Here is a 16555-nt window from a genome sequence, read left to right as displayed (position 1 = left end):
CTAACAATAATGAACAAGCTGGATAAAAAATAACCAGATAGCTTTGTAGTTGAGCTTTATCTAGCCAGGCTGAGGAGATAACTGCTGCTTGAAAATTAGCGCTTTCGCAATCTCCCTCACTTAAGATGAATGAGCAGAGCCAATTCTGAGAAATTGCTGATGTTGGGGAGGAGGGAGGGGACCTACTGTATAAAAGGTGAGTTCTGTGCTTTTTCAGCCAGTGAGCCTTCACAGCAGGGAAGCAGATTAAAATTTGACCTCCACCCAAAGTTCTGTTCAATAACACCATTTAATCCCACCCTGACAAAGCAAACGGAGAAACACACCTTTTCTGCTCTTGAGCCTTCTTCAGGTGCGGGGGACCCGATCAGGTTGGTAATAAGAAGATGTTGTGAATCTCTTTGTTGCAAACCGTGCTTTGTCTCTCTGGTTTTCCTATCAGTGTGGGCAATCTGTTTGTTAAGGGAAAATATGATGGAAAACATTTGTTTTATGGAACATTGGTAATGAAATCTTTTAGTTTTGATCTGGAAGATATCGTAATGAAAAGAAAAGGCAGGATACACCTTGGACAGGACACCAGGTCATTGCAGGACACACACCCACTCACACCAGGGAGGGACATTTTTTCTAACTGCACCAGGAGAAAACTCACATAAATGCGAAAGGAACATTCAAACTCCACACAGACAGCACTCAAGATCCAGAATTGAACCGAGGCCCCCAGTGCCACAAGGCAGCAATGCTAACCTACTGAACCACAGCGTTGCCCACTAACCACATGCTGAAAAATAGTAAAGAGAAAGACATTGTTTTAGCTGTTGAGCTTTCTTCAGGTGTGACAAGTTTTTGCTGGTCATTTCAGAATATACGTGTTGATACATAAATGCATTGAAATATTGTTAAACTGTATGTGTGTGATGCATCAGCTTTAGAGAGGTCTATAATCGCAGCCTGTAGATAGTCATAGTGTTGCTTACATTGTTAATAATTCATTAATTGGTAAAGGGTGTAGAAACATATCTGTGTTCCCTGCAATGGAGTGGTGTCCCATCCAGGGTGTATCCCACCTTGTGCCTGTTGCTTACAAGGAAAGTCTCTGGCTTCCTCGTGACCCTGTTCTGAATGAAGTATTTTGAAAATGGATGGATGCAGAAAGGTTTTGGTTTGCTCAAAAACAGGGTTTAGTGGTACTGTAGTTTGTTTTTTTGGTGAACAGCTTTTTGTGTTCGCTAGATTGTGTCCTGTAAGGTACTAGGATCAGGCTTGAAGGTTGTAAAGCTACTGTCCACCAATATCTGGAGCATGCAGTTGAATTTATTAGTTCTTCAATAAGCATGATTTCCTCAGTGTTTTATTCCAGGTCATGCAATGTGGAAGAGGTTTTCTTTCTATAAAAAGAAATATGACATGATGTAAAAACATGTAATGTTAGAAAATACCAGCACTCCCAGTACAGACTGTCTAATACAATAGATACAGTGCCTTTGAAAAGTATTTACCACCTTCCAATGTCCTGTTTGTGTATACAAATCATTTATTATCATTTATGAATATTATTAATCAAAGATTGATTATTCAAACTGAACACTTAGAGGTGACAGAGGTTAAATTTCTAAAAACAAGTATTCACTTAATTGAGTCTCAACAAAGTTTGCGCAACACAGCACATGTGCCACATATCTTGAATTTACTTTTCTTCTTGCAACAATCAATATGAACTGCCCAGTGCATGCTGCATGGGATTTTACTTGAAAGCATCCCATCTGTAGTTGTCACTCTGGCAGCTCATAGCTCAGCAGTGTGAGCCTGGCCAGTACCTGGGTGGGAGACTCCTGGGAAAGCTAAGGCTGCTGCTGGAAGAGGTGTTTGTGGGTCCAGTAGGGAGGTGGAGGTGTGTTTCTGTACACTTGTTTTGCCTTCCCTGCACTGCACCTGCCTTTACCTCAGTTCTGTCTTTTAAAATCTCATTTTGTCTATATTCCCTTAAATTTAGCTTTTAGTCATTTTCCCCTGCAAAGGAAGCCTCATATCATCTAGTTACTCCCGCGATTGGTCTGTTTACCATAACAGTTGATATTGACAAAACCCATCTGGTGTGTGATGTCTTAAATTAAAACCTAGAATGCACTTTTATATATACTGTATATATATATTAGTTATAGATGTAACATTCATTATTATAGTTCAGGTGGGCAGCTGCTTCAGTATGCGTAGGCTGCAAAGGAACAAGTAATAGGTTTATTCCATGCTGAAAAAAAGAAGAAAGAGAACACAACGTTTCGGCCGTGGAGCCTTCTTCAGGTGTCCTCCTTCAGGTGTCCACACCTGAAGAAGGCTCCACGGCCGAAATGTTGTGTTCTCTTTCTTCTTTTTTTCAGCATGGAATAAACCTATTACTTATTCATTATTATAAGTTGGGGAGTGTTATAGGACAAATGCTCCTGCAAGGGGAAAATAAATAAAATTATTTTGGTTGGTGAATTCTGTTTTATAGAACACAAACATTGAAGGCTCATGTACTTTTTCATGTATTGTATTACTGTTAAAGTAATGTGTTCTTATAAGATGGGGAGATTTATAACTTCATGCAAGTGGATAAAACAAACATTTAAATAACTATTTTGGTTCTGGAATTTGGGTTTTTGCAGAAACACAATTTACCTCATCTTCAGCAAGAAACATCTTAAAACACCAACAGTGCCCCATCACCTTCACAGGACTTCAGCATCAGGCAATATGAGTGAGTATATTGAGAAATGATAATGAGCTCACAGTTGGAGACTCAGGAGTCAACAACTCAACAATTGTTCATGAAACTGGACTCAAGTTGTAATGCAACCCCACAGACACACCAGCCCTCCAGGATGAGGATTGGTCACTGCCCATTTGAAGATTCAGTTATAATCCCTTCAATCAGACGCAAATTTCCTGTAAGAAATAATGTGAAAATGAGGGGTGTGTTCCAACCTGAAATGGAATTTGACATTGTTACACGTTTTACTGCTATGGTATGACTATCTTTTAATGCTTTTAGGTTTTGTCCTTTTATGTATGTGTTATGCCCAAATGTCTTTAACAGAAAAAAGACAGAAATGACAGAGGTAAGCTGAAGTTAAAGAAGTGTGGGCATGTGAAAGAAAATGGGCAATACAGCAGGAAGAGAAATTGTCCAAGTACAGATGTGTTTGTTTGAAGACAGTTTTAACACTTTTATACATAAATATAACAAACCTTTGGAATTTTTTAGTTATAGAATAAGAAGGAAAACACAATTCTAACACCCATGAACCGAATCTTGAGTGAATGGTTGCAGTAATTATTCATTTAGCACTTTGTGTAACCTTAACATTTTACGTCCTGCTGCTAGAAGAGTAGCACAGTTAAATTCAATTCAATTCACCGCACTTCCTCAAATGTTTCACCTCTTCACTTAGTTCACACTGCTAGCACATTGTCTTCTAGTGCTTAATCATAGTGAATTTGAGCTGATCACTTCTCTAAGTCTCCTACAGGTCTCCTGATCGCTCATTCTGGCTTCACTGCCTACGCAGTTGTGTGGATTGGTCACCTTGTCCTCTCTAGAGCTTGGCACAAACAGGCAAAAATCAGACTAAACCCAGAGGATCAGCCACACACTTACTTTTAAAATTGTATCAAACTGCATTTGTGTTGGTCAGACACTGGTTAGTACAGAAAACCTGTAACTGTATTCGTGATCTATGAAGGGGTAATGTTAAATGAAGTTTTATTATTGAACTTCTTGTTATTTATTTTTGAGGGTCTAGAATGTAAACGGGTTGAGCTGCAAGTTCACTCCCATCACAGCAGCATCTCTATAGCTAGAGGGAATAGAGCAGGAGGATCTACTGCATTCTAGAGAAAAGCAGTGCCTCTGGGGTTTCTTTGGCACACTGGAATTGGGGTATGGAGAGGGCACACAGAATCTGGAGTATTTATTATGAAGCATTTGTGATCCAGAGATAGACCGTCGCTTTTGTTAAAAACATGCTGCCTGACCGTGTGTGCTCTCCTGAGAGTTCTGTACTGCATTTTCGGGACTGAGGAAATCACTGAAAGATGTTGGCATTTAGTCCTTTTGATTTAATACTGTGGTGCTCAAATTCTTCTGTGAATACTTCAGGGCTGCAGACAGGAGGTGCACATGAGACTTAATTAGATGCAATCTGCAATCTTGCAGATTATCTTGGATATATATTTTCTGTGGCATTCCCTTATTTACATGTGGGCAAGAGGAGACCTAGATGTCTCTTCTTTTTCAATATGGCACCACATTCCCTTGTCCAGCATAAGTTTTATTTGTTGATGTACAGATCTGTTGTGTGTGAACATTTTATTAGGTGTGATGAATAGTAGTCTGAAACTATGTTCAATATTTGATGTTTTCATAGGTGTCTTGCTGTTTGGTGTGGAAAGCTCAGGATTTGCCCAGATGGGATTACTCCCAGTTGACTACAATGACAGTTTTTATTACCATGCAAAACATGTTGGAAGTCTGAATGGCTTCTCTCACATCCTGTTCAGTCCATCTGGTATAATGTATGCGGTCCGTAATGCAGACATCTATACAGGTTCTCCTCAAGTGAATCCGGATGAAGACTGGCTGACCACTAAAGCAAAGTGTGTTGGCAAAGGAGAATGGGATCAGTTTCACTCCCTCTTCTTCCATCCAGATGGCAGCCTGTATGCTGTGACAAAAAGTGGGGAATTTTACAAGGGTCCCCCTCCTGAGAATGAGTACATGTCCTGGAGGTACAGGGTTGCTACTAAGATAGGAACTGGAGGATGGCTTTTCCCTTCTCTGTTCTTTGACCCTGAGGGTATCCTGTATGCTGTGACATCAGAAGGGAAGCTGGTTAAAGGAAGACCTCCAAGTCACATGAATCAAAACTGGCTCAGTAATGCCGGACTTGTTGGAACTGGAGGCTGGGCAGAACTTACCCATTTCATGGCCTTCTCTCCTGATGGCAATCTGTGGTGTGTCTCTAACGATAAAGGGAAGATCTACTCTGCTCCACCACCACAGTTTGCCACCGATAACTGGCTTGAAAGAGCCCAGAATCTTGGCATTGACTACAATCGCTACCAGATACTCGCCTTCACGCAAGATAAAACCATTAGCAAAGTTTTAAGCTTAGATTTTGAGGTCAACATTGCCAAGATCCTTTCCAATGTCCCTCTGACCGTTGGACAACATGACTGTGACAACTCTGCGGGCACTGTTCCCTACACTGCTACTTTCCAGTGAGTATTTCACATTCAGTCTGAGATGCCTAATGTGTATTAATATGCACATTATCTAATCTATCAAGATTTTTCAAAATTAATCAATTAAAATTATGTCTAAAAGTAACTTTCAGATAATTGTTCTTAAAGATTTTCTCTGCCATTTCTCTTCTACCCAAGGGCTGATATTGTCTTTGGATGTATAAACTAGATTGAAATTCAAAGGACATCCCTCACAAGCCTAGCCGTTAAACTTTCATTCACTTCCTCCCAATTTCCTTCAAATCCAGAGCTGGTATTCCTCCATCTCATCCCTGTTCTTAAACATTCAAGCATAGTTCCTGGATTCTACCCTTGATATAATGTTTAATGTCTTTTACTAGTAATATTGTACATCTTGATCTGAAAGAATGGCCAAGGAAACAGGATGGCATGGTGATGCAGTGGTAAGAATAAGTGTCTTGCAGTGTTGGTTCTTGGGTTCAATTCCAGACCTGTGTGTGTAGCTTGTGAGTGGAGTCTGATTGTGTCTGTGTGTGCCTAGTGATGGACTGGAATCCCATCCAGGGCATATTGTGTGTTGAGATAGGCTCTGGCTCCCCTGAGATGGGTGGATATTTTATTTACCAAAGGAAACTATTGTATTTTCAACTGGCTAGGTTTTCTGAGACTCTTACTCTGGAAAGCTCCTTTTCCCATGAGCATGGATTTACTGTGGCAGTTGGGGCATCAACAAAATTCAAGGCTGGAATCCCAATGATCGCGGAGAATGAAACTACAGTCACCCTGGATGTCAGTACAAGTCATACCTGGAGCTTTACAGAGACGGAAAGGAAACAGGTTAGTTATCAGTACTGGATACAACTATGTAATGTATTGTAAATGCTCTCATTAGGTAAACACTCACAATTAAGATAGAAAACCTGGATTACTGAGAGAATCAAGACTTATGAGTTTTGTTTAAAGACTTTTAATGAACTTATTTATTTTTCACTATACCAAAGTTTCCTGAAATTCTTACATAATTGAAAAAAGACTGTTTGGAATTAAATTTTTAAAATGGAGCTGTGATTTTAGGGGTTTTTGCACTTCTAAAGTGCAAAAGTGTCATTTATATACAGCACATAGAGATTGTAGATCCTGCTGCTCTATATAATTTGGCTCTTGATACAGTGATGAGGTGAACATAGACAGTTTGGTGTCAACAACTGAATGGCATGAATAAGGAGTTCGGAAGCTGCCCAGTTATGTGGTTTCAGGAAATGGCTGGATGAGATTTGGGATCAAGTAGCTACTAACAAAAAAAAAGGCTGAAAGACCTCCTGTCATTTGTAGCCTTGCTTAAGTTCCCATGTTTGAATAGATCCTTCTTATATGTAGATATGGACAAATATTGTTAATAATCATTAGGATTGTTTAAAAGCTGTGGTTACTACACTTACTGTGTTACAGCTCCTTATTTATCCAAACTTCATGTTTTTTTAGGTATTCCAGCAGTATTTTCTGCAGTTCGGTTCTGCATTAAAATATATGCTTCAGATACTCCTATTTCTTATGACTTTTTTACAGAATTTAAAATGTTGTGACATTTCATAGGTCTGTCTCTGTGTCCAAGAAACATAAAGGTCTGTATATAATGAATTCAGATATGAAGCAGAAACAGATTGGGGATAGACAAAAAATTTTCAGCCCTGTGCCTGAACCTTTGATATTAGCTTTGGTCCTAACAAATGTCATTTTTTTTGGTAAAAAGTACCTCCAGTTCTCAGCTCTCAGTGCATTTACCCATCATGTTCCCCTCTCTGCAACTCCCAGTCATTTGTGTGTCGGCTACTTCTACTCCTTTTTCCTCTGTTTACTCTCTGCACTCTTTTCCCATGATAGTATCTTCTATACATTATATTCTATACATGATGTATTTATGTAAATGATCATGAATAGCATCTCATCTACAGCTGGTAGAATACCATCACATGGTGTTAACCTCTCTTAAGTGTGCCTTATACCTGTATCCCCTGCCTTTTCCATGTCTATATTAAATATAAAGCTTAGTCCTCCGACAGCCCATGTAAACAGCTAAGTTAAATATTCAGTTGATTCACCTGATAGTATCCATCACTTATCTTCACCATACTAATCCACCAACAAATCTTGAACGTTCTTCCTTCTCCACAATGGACTCTACATAGATCACTGCCGCTGATAGCATGTTAAAATTGTTTTTCCCCAATGTCTTGGTAATTCCAATTCCAAAATAGCAATATGTGTTTTGCTGTTTTGTCTCTGAAGGTTGTAGAATCATCTACCTTGACCGCCACAGTGCCCCCTGGGAAGGCAGTGAGATTCAAGGCTGTTGTCCAGAAGGGAACCCTGGATGTTCCTTATACAGCAAAGGTGATCACAGTCTTTGGATATGAAACCACTATTGCTGGAAGATGGATTGGAGCTTCAGTCTCCAGAGTGGAAATAAAGGAAGAAATCCTTGACCTCTCAAAGTAGCTCAGACCTGTATGAAGAGTATTTTTCAGAATACATTATAGGTAATTGCTAAAAATGATGCAATTAATGCTTTGGGCTTTTCATAATCTGGTCTTTTGCAGCATACCATTTATCTGAAATATATATTCAAAAGTATTTTTTTGAGTATCTTGTGGTAGAAATCCTTTTCTTTACCTCTTACTTTTAATGAAATGCTGAATTTTCACAATTTTGAAGTATGACATGTATTGAATTCTTTCTTTTGGATGCTTAATCTGACTCTGATATATATTGTATTTCAGCAGCATCAATAAAATATTTGGCTGGTTAGTTATTGCATCTTTGTATTTAATTTTTATTTCTCAGCACAACATAAGAGGTGGCTTTGCCACAGCTAAAGGAAATCTTGATCCATAGGGCACACTCTCTGAGGTTTAGAGAGAAATGGATTTTCAGCTGGCATATGAATGAACAAACAAAACATGTAAAATAGTCCCCTTCCAGTATTCCTCTCAACAGCACAGACCTTGTCCAGAAACAGATAGACTGAGTCTAGGATAACCAATCAATGACAAAAACCCTGATGTGATCATTGTCCAGGGTTTGATTCTGGAATGGGGCTCCTTTGAGTTTGCATGATCATCCCGTGTCCATGTGTGTTTTCTCTGGGTGCTCAGTTTTCCTCCTAGCTAACCAAAACATTCTGCCTGGAGTGGTGTTTTGAATGTGTTCCTGTCTGTGTGCGTGTTTGTAACGATCAGTTCTTTCCGGGCCCTATGCGGACAACACGATCCGGAATAGTGAGGATACAATAAGGAAAATAGTCATGCAGGAGAAGGGTCTGGAGACTGGGGGCGTGTCCGAGGAGTGCAGGTGTCCAGGGGGAGTGAATCCAAGGCGAACAATCCAAGGGTATATCCAAAGGGGGGATCCAAGACGGGAGGCAGAGTCCAAAACCAGGGAATCCATCCAAAGGAACTAAAAACACGAACCGGGTCAGAACTGGCAGGGCAGGGAATCAGGAACAGGAAACTAAAACCATGACGGAACCAGATGCAGCAGGACCCCTGGCTCTCACGAAATGGGATTCAATGAGAAGCCTCGGGCAAACGCCTGCGTCTGGCTTTAAAGATGGAACTAAAGAGGGGCTGGGCAAAGGAACAGGTGTAAACAATGGGGGAAAACAAGCAAGGGCTGGAGCGCCCTCAAGACGGAGAGTAGCGATCGTGACAGTGTTATAAACTGGTGTCCTGTCCAGTGTGTTGCCCTGCCTTGCAGCCTATTCTTCTGGGATAGACCCCCATTGCAGTGACACTTAGCGACACCACATTTTCACAGTGCTTGTAAGACACTACCATGAATGAGTCAGACATGAAGGTCGTCACTTTACTGAGCGAGCCATAAGAGTATCCCGTAAGAAGGCAATTGATAGTGTCACGCCCAGTACACCTAGACGGCGCTCTACGCATAGGGTCTATTTTCGCTCTCCTGACATTCTACGGTTCGTCCCTTCCGACATCCGTGACAGGTAGGTTCTGGTAAGAGGTTCATCAGTTCTGTCCTTCACAAGTGTGTCGCGTGTAGGAATCAATGTAGCAAAAGGGAAGAACAGAAAATGGAAGGCCTTCCGCCCAAATGACCCAGCATGTCCCCACCCGTTACAGACGTTGGTTAGAATGTCATTGGCCCTTGGGCAGATACTGCACGCCACACCAGAGGAGGGCAAGCTTACAGTGAGCGCTGGGCAGTGCTGTTCACGTGCACGAGCACTCAGGCAGTGCACATTGAAGTGATAGAATCCACATCACATTGAGCTGCATCAGCGCACTGAGGAGGTTCTCTGCCATTTGTGGATTCATGAAACAACTAAAATCAGATTGTGGAACAAACCTCAAGGAGCTACATGTTGGCAAGAAGTAGCAACCAGAGACTGGTGTCCAGAAATACCAAAGAGAGCAAGACTGCACATGGGAATTCAACCCTCCCCATTCTTCTCACATGGTAGGAGTCTGGGAACGCATGATTGGAGTGGCCCCATGTTGCTACAGAACAGGCTTTCTCAACTGAGTTTTAAACTACTGTTATGGCTGTGAGGTATCACAGAAGATAATATCTGCAGTCCTCAGGGTATAAAAGTAATGAGTAGGGGCAGAAGAGTCTTCCAGAGATATACAGACACAGGAAGTAACAGGTTCTGCAACTGGACCAGTGGAGGGCTGAATTTCGGACGTTTGCTTAGATTCACTGGATTGGTCATGGCTTATTAGTTTAGGGGAAAGGTTATAGTTTCACCATACCTGTTAGTGGCAGGCTAGACAGTTCAAGTGAGCAGGGAAATAGACTCTGTGCAGGTACCAACAGACGGAGATCACTAAAACAACACTATAACACAAAATCCACAATCAAAGTCAAGGAGAAGGCCAAATTCAGGAACTAGGAAGGCAATTCAAGGAGAAATCCAACACATGAAGCAGAAGAAAGGAAACAATAAGTAGCCATGAGAAAACAATGGAAAGAAAGAACAAGAAAAGGATGCTAGGAATAGGAAAAGCCAGAAAAGTAAAGGTCCAGAGCTGTAACTGTCACAGAAGCCGGGGGCTAGCTGTGGAGAGAGACCGGCGAGACGGTAGCGTCAGGAACGGAGCAAACACAGGGGTTCGCTCCAGGCTCAAGGTATCGGGTGGAGTCAGAACGAGACATAAGCCCTCAGGTAGCGGATGTGGGGTGACCTGGTGAGGCAAGCCTCTCAACAACCGATCCCAATGCCAAGCTAGGAGGAACGGAAGACCTGGAAATATATAGCCCCAGACAACAAGACAAACCAGCAGAACAAGTACAGCACAGAGAAACAAGGAACAGGACAGAGCAGGAGCACCCTCTAGATGTAGAGGCCGTGATACTAACCAGATGTGTAGGAGCCTGAGCACTGAGTGGAATAATAGCGCAGTTTATATGGAGCTGAAGGAGGGATCTCTGGTCAGTTTGTGACTGGCTCAAGCTTGATACAGGTGTCTGCGTGGTGTTTGCCTGTGCTCTGCCAGCAGCCAGTGCATGAGGTGCCCTCTGGCAGTGAGAAGATTGAACTGTATCAGTAACCTTAAGTGGTTATAAATAAATAATCCTTACACTTGTCTGGACACTCCACTCAAAGCACTTTACAGGTAATGGGGACTTTCCTCCACCAGGATGAACTGCAGGCATAGTGCTCTAGTATGCTCCCCACACACCAGTTATCAGTGGGAAGGAGAACATTGATTCATACAGTAGATGGGGATTATTAGGAGGCCTGATTGGTAAAGGCTAGGGTGAAATTTGTCCGGGACACGAGTGTAACAACCCTACTCGAGAAACGACTTTATTTGCGTCAATAAAATATTTGAAGGGTGTACAGATGCAGCCATTCAAAGTGCACGGTACAGACACGTACCGGAGGTAATTGGCTACGGCGTCGCGCATTGTGATGCACGATGACACGCGGTACCGCGGTACATGATTGGTTGACCGACAGGGGCACTCGTGGTCCGTTGGTCTGTCGTAGAAAGATTTACAGTAAACGTCTTTACTGTGCCCGTTGTAGTATTGAATATTCTTATGGAATTTTACCACTGAAGGGAAATCTTAGTAGCTGAGCATAAAAAGAATAGGAGCATACTGTAACGTGTGTGAAGGCCATAAACGATATTAATTTTGGAACATAAACATACAGTATATGGCTGGTCTTGGTACTTTAAAGAAAAAATACACACCGGTATTCCATTTCTCCCTAAACATTTTAAGCATCGAAGTCTTTAACTAATGAGATACCGGAGTCAACAAGCATACTTTTAGAATTTGATTAAAAGGGAATATAATATGGAATCGCATATCTAAAGAAATGAATAACGATATAATTATATTCATGTACCGCAACACAAGAATAGTACACGCTGTACATTGTCTGTTGATAATGTTTCTGTAGTGCTTTTTCAGCATACTGCACGGGACCTTGCCGGTGGCGCTGTGGGTTAGGTTCCTGATTCCCATGTCAAACAGTCTGTGATCAAATCCCACTGGAACCATGACTTTTTTTTTAAACAAACATTTCTTTGAAAAAATGAAAATGAAGTTTCCCTTGGTCAGAGATTAAATAAATCCTCACTCGCACCAAACAAATGTATATTTCTAAATATCACAACATGATCAAATTTAAGTCATTTTAATAACAATGAATAGTCACCTATGCGTTACAAAATAAACATTTATATTGATTTGAATCGTGTTTTGATTTAAATCGTAAACGTGTGTTTAAATATATGTGTTTAAAGGGGATATATAAAAGCGCTGATTCTTATGGAATGTGTTCCACCGAGGATTTAAAAAATTTATTTTTTTTAATCACGTATCTAAGGAAAATAGCAGTATAACTTTGTTCATGCACAAACAGTGGCATGTTACATTATCAATTTGGGTGTTTCCTCTTGCCAGAAAGCTCTAAATTGCATTTTGAGTGCGGTTTTTGACTTTTTCTAAATTGCAACCCATAAATAAAGCTGATACAGTTTAGACTTATTTTAAACTGTATTACAGCAGCACAATGGACAATGCAACGTAAATTGCAAAAATGCACTTGGAATCTGTCCAAGCCCTACTTTGTCAGGCATTTTCTTTTACTGCAACGGACATAAAAACTCCATTGCTTTTAACAGAGTGTTTCATAATTTCTAACTACGAAAATTATTTAAACTGCGACACTTATCATTCATTCCATTCCATCCCATTATCAGTCTTCCATTTCTCCCTAAAAATTTTAAGCATGAAAGTTTTATGAAACGGTACCCAAATATGCGATTGCTGTATAGAATAAATATCACTTTATTGTGATATTTCGAGCTCTGGGTGGATGATAAGTGTTGCAGTTTAAATAATTTTCGGTGTTGGAAATTATGAAACGCTCTGTTAAAAGCAAGGGAGTTTTTGTGTCCGTTACAGTAAAAGAAAATGCCTGACAGAGTAGGGCTTGGACAGATTCCAAGTGCATTTTTGCAATCAGCCTTATTTATGGGTTGCAATTTAAAAAAAGTCAAAAACCGCACTCAAAATGCAATTTAGAGCTTTCTGGCAAGAGGAGACACCCAAATTAATAATGTAACATGCCACTGTTTGTGCATGAACAGGGTTATACTGCTATTCCCTTAGATACCCGATTAAAAAAAATATAAAATTTTTTTTTGAATCCCCGGCGGAACTGGGCATCCATATGAATCAAGTAACAGGTTTATTCCATGCTGAAAAAAAGAAGAAAGAAACACATTCCATAAGAATTGACTGAGCTCCGCTCTGTACCACGCAATGATCCCCCCAGAGTCTCTGCCCCTGGTTATTTGGGTTTTTTGACAGAGGTTAAAAAACTCTCTCTCGCTTGCCCTCCCCCTCCCTGTGTATTGTCTAATTTTTTGTGCTGTCCTTTGACAAAACAAGGCTCGCCAGCTAATGTGAATCGAAACCTGTTTTTCTAGCTTTTAAAGTCGTGCGATGTGTAAGCCACAATTCAAATAGAGAAAAAAGAGCTGACTGACAAGATTTAAGATGTGGCTGTCAATGTAGGATTAAAAAAAAAAACACATTGCACGACGTTTGTTGCATTGCTTGAAAAATAACTTTATTTCGAGAGACTGGATAAGTAATTCAAGTGTTTTTTTAACTTCCTGAAAAACAACTAATAATTTAACTATATGTGCAAACGTTTTATAATATGTCACTGTTGTGAATGTCTGTGGACATGTGCTGGCTGGACAGGAGGCTCTACTGTACACAGAGAGGGGTGGGAGGAGGGGACAAGCCGATACATACTCTTAGAGTTTGATTAATAGGGAATATAATACAAAAATATAGTACTAAAAGTAAGATACACCCTACAGACATTCACAACGGCGACTGTCAGAAGATAGGACACAGCGGCTCAAGCACCCACTGAATGGAAAAGGGGCACTTTAATGTTCTGTATGGCTAATACTAAAGCCAATACTTCAATACTTTAATATTCTTTTCTGTATGTTTAACAATAGTGGGTACTGGCCTAATTCGTCCCTGCTCCCGTTGTTAGGTGTTAAGTGTGAATTTGTACCTGTTTCCCTGAGGTCTGGCTTTTTTTCTGGAAAACCATAACTCTGGTCTTGTCCAGATTGACTGTCAGCGCCCAGGTCTGACAGTGCTGCTCCAGCAGTGCCAGGTTCTGGCGCAGCCTCTGTTCTGTGGGCGACAGCAGGATCAGGTCGTCTGCAAAGAGCAGGAACTCGATTTCCATAATTAATGCATATCAGTAAATCAAGGGACAAAACAATTATTGCGCCCGGCTCCTCAATGGGCTTTGACGTGCTAATGCATTGGTTTAACAGTCCGGGTGTGGCAAGCCTCTAATGTCTCCCGACTTCGGCAAAAGGCACCCGCCTTTCATTGGAAGACAATGAACACATTCTAGCCGTACATGTGAATATAGCATAAATACACCAAGGGATTGGGTGAGCTCCCATCACAAAAAAAACTGCGAACCTGCACTACAGCGACCACAGTACAGTATGGAGACCAAGACCTTTTACGGGAAGAGACGGGGTGCTTCTGCCGCCCCAGCTTCCAAAGAGCGAAGGGTAAGCAAATACAGCAGACTTCATCTGAAATATGCGATTACAGCGCATATTACAAGGTATTATTGCCGTTTTGAATTTTAAATTCAATTATAATTATTTCTTCGTAGCCTGTTCTTCAAGAAAACACCGCACGGGCGAAACGATCTTCAAAATCTACCACCAGGACAGTAAAAAAGAAAGCGGTAAGACGGAAAAAAAGAAAAGTTTATTTTGACGTCTGTTCCGCGACTGATGTACTACTACTGTAATACTACTGTGTGACTTTATTTCTTACATGAATTATGTTATTTTGCCACAGGCCGTGGGTCTCTGCTCTCGGCCACTGGCCAGGGTGCCAACCTGTAGAAGCACCACCTGTGTGGAGACTTTTTGGCAGCAGCGGGAGCAGTATGACGCATTACTGGGGAGGATTGGGAGGCTAGAGACACTCCTGAAAATGCAGAGGAAGGAGACAGTATGTTACAGCAGTCAAACAGTTGAGCAGCTGTCTCCCGATAAGTGCCTCTCCCCGCCATGCAGGTTGCAATGCCTGGCGGAAGCTCTGCCCCCCGCAGAGCACACACCGCCTCAGGACACTCCATCTCGGCCTCTCCGCTCACCACCGCGCAGGAATTGGTTGATGCTGTCCCCGCCGTCTATCTCCCCTCAGGAAGCACTGTTTATAGAGCGGAATTCACAGACGCCAGTGGGACAAATAATTCTCCCAGATATCCAACTGTTACCCATCACTCAAGAGATGGAGGGGGGGTTGTACTTGCAGTGCATCGGCATAGACGGGAAAGCAAGAGCCGACCGCTACGCCGCCCTCGTGTTTCGAAATCTTGTGACTTTTGAAATTTACTGGGGGTGGACCACGTCTGTAAATTTCGATGGGTCCAGAGGCAAAAGTGCCTTGCCTTGCAATCTCCGGGAAACCATTAGTCGCATGGTGAATCGGAGATTCTCAACTCTTACTTCGTGCGACTGGAAAAGAATTTGTGATCGGATCAACGAAATGCTTCGTAGAAGGAGGCGCTCTTTTCCTCTAGTCTAACAGTCTGTCCACAAACAAAACATTCCTGTTAGACAAGAGGAATGTAAAAAAAACAATTACTTTTTGTCAATGAAAACCTGTGTGTGTGTCTCTCTCTGCTGGATGTCCCTCTCACTCTCTGCTGAATGAATAAAAGCATTTTATTAAAAACGCGTTTGCGTTTGTCTGGTATTTACTTTGGTCCCTTTTAACTGTTTTTCCATCTACTGTATTGCTTTGAGATGCCACTTTTAAAGGTGATATGTAAAATAAAGTTTTTTATTACTGTTATAGAGAAACATGATCAGATTTTCCCTGGTTCAGAAAAAAAGATCTAAAGTGCTACACCTAACTTTCTTAATTCGATGTATTTAAAGCAGTGAACTACTATAGGTGTAACATAACATTCAGAAATACAATCGAGAATAGTTTTGTGGTGTTTGTATAGATGAAACGTTCCTAAAACGTATAACGTAACAAAATTAAAGACGATTAAAATCTGTAATCTTTCCACTTGTACTGTATGTCATCGGAAAATACAAGAAGTTTCTGCTTTGTGTAAGGATGGTATCAAAAAGTAATCTAAGTGGTGAGAAAGCTGTGCTCAATGTATTTAAGGGACTTAAAAGTAAAAGGAGATGCTTCATATTGCTTGACTAATTTTAAAAACTAAGTTATAAATGCAGATGCTCCCTCTGTGCCGCGCCGGGTGTAAATATCTAAATATACATTCGTCACGGGCAGAGGCCGAAGAGCGCCCGGCTGAGGTGCGTGGGGAAGAGCACAACAGGAGTGAAAGTGGTCAGGGCGGGGATTAGGAAGGTGTACAGTCTGGGCAGGTATAGATTACACTTTTCTAAAACGTATTTGAAAAATAAAAACGATTACAATCTAATCCTTCCACGTTTGATCCCAAAATCCCAAGAAAAATAAATCTAAATGGGGAGAAAGCTATGCTGAAAGTTTATTAAGATACTTAGAAGACAAAGGTACTGTATCAATTTATGTTGCATTTGTCTGATTATGATGAAAAAAACACATATAATTAAACACACAATTGCGATTTAAATCAAAACACGATTTAAATCAATATAAATGTTTATATTGTAACGCATACTGTCCAGCCTCCATTTCTCTATAAAAATTTACTCTATTACAAATTTACAATTTGTTGATAATAGAAATGTTAGGTTCT

At 40.9% G+C, this 16555-nt stretch overlaps 1 protein-coding gene across 2 annotated transcripts; it reads left to right on the top strand.

Annotated features, from left to right (window-relative positions):
- The first annotated feature begins 238 nt into the window (after positions 1–238).
- LOC148817433 (uncharacterized) lies at positions 239–7945 on the top strand. Of its 2 annotated transcripts, XM_088938296.1 has the most exons (5): positions 239–371; positions 2652–2743; positions 4413–5265; positions 5907–6087; positions 7537–7945. In XM_088938296.1, the coding sequence occupies exons 2-5, from the start codon at positions 2740–2742 to the stop codon at positions 7744–7746; spliced, it is 1248 nt and encodes a 415-aa protein (XP_088794422.1). In that variant the 5' UTR covers positions 239–371; positions 2652–2739; the 3' UTR covers positions 7747–7945. The 2 variants fall into 2 exon arrangements, with proteins under 2 accessions (XP_088794422.1, XP_088794420.1); XM_088938294.1 differs by lacking the exons at positions 239–371; positions 2652–2743 and having other exon boundaries at positions 4363–5265.
- Positions 7946–16555: the final 8610 nt, after the last annotated feature.

The sequence above is a fragment of the Atractosteus spatula genome, chromosome 20 (assembly GCF_055471065.1).
Source record: "Atractosteus spatula isolate fAtrSpa1 chromosome 20, fAtrSpa1.hap1, whole genome shotgun sequence".
In the NCBI taxonomy this organism is placed as follows: domain Eukaryota; kingdom Metazoa; phylum Chordata; class Actinopteri; order Semionotiformes; family Lepisosteidae; genus Atractosteus; species Atractosteus spatula.
This window is presented reverse-complemented; position numbering and strand designations above follow the sequence as displayed.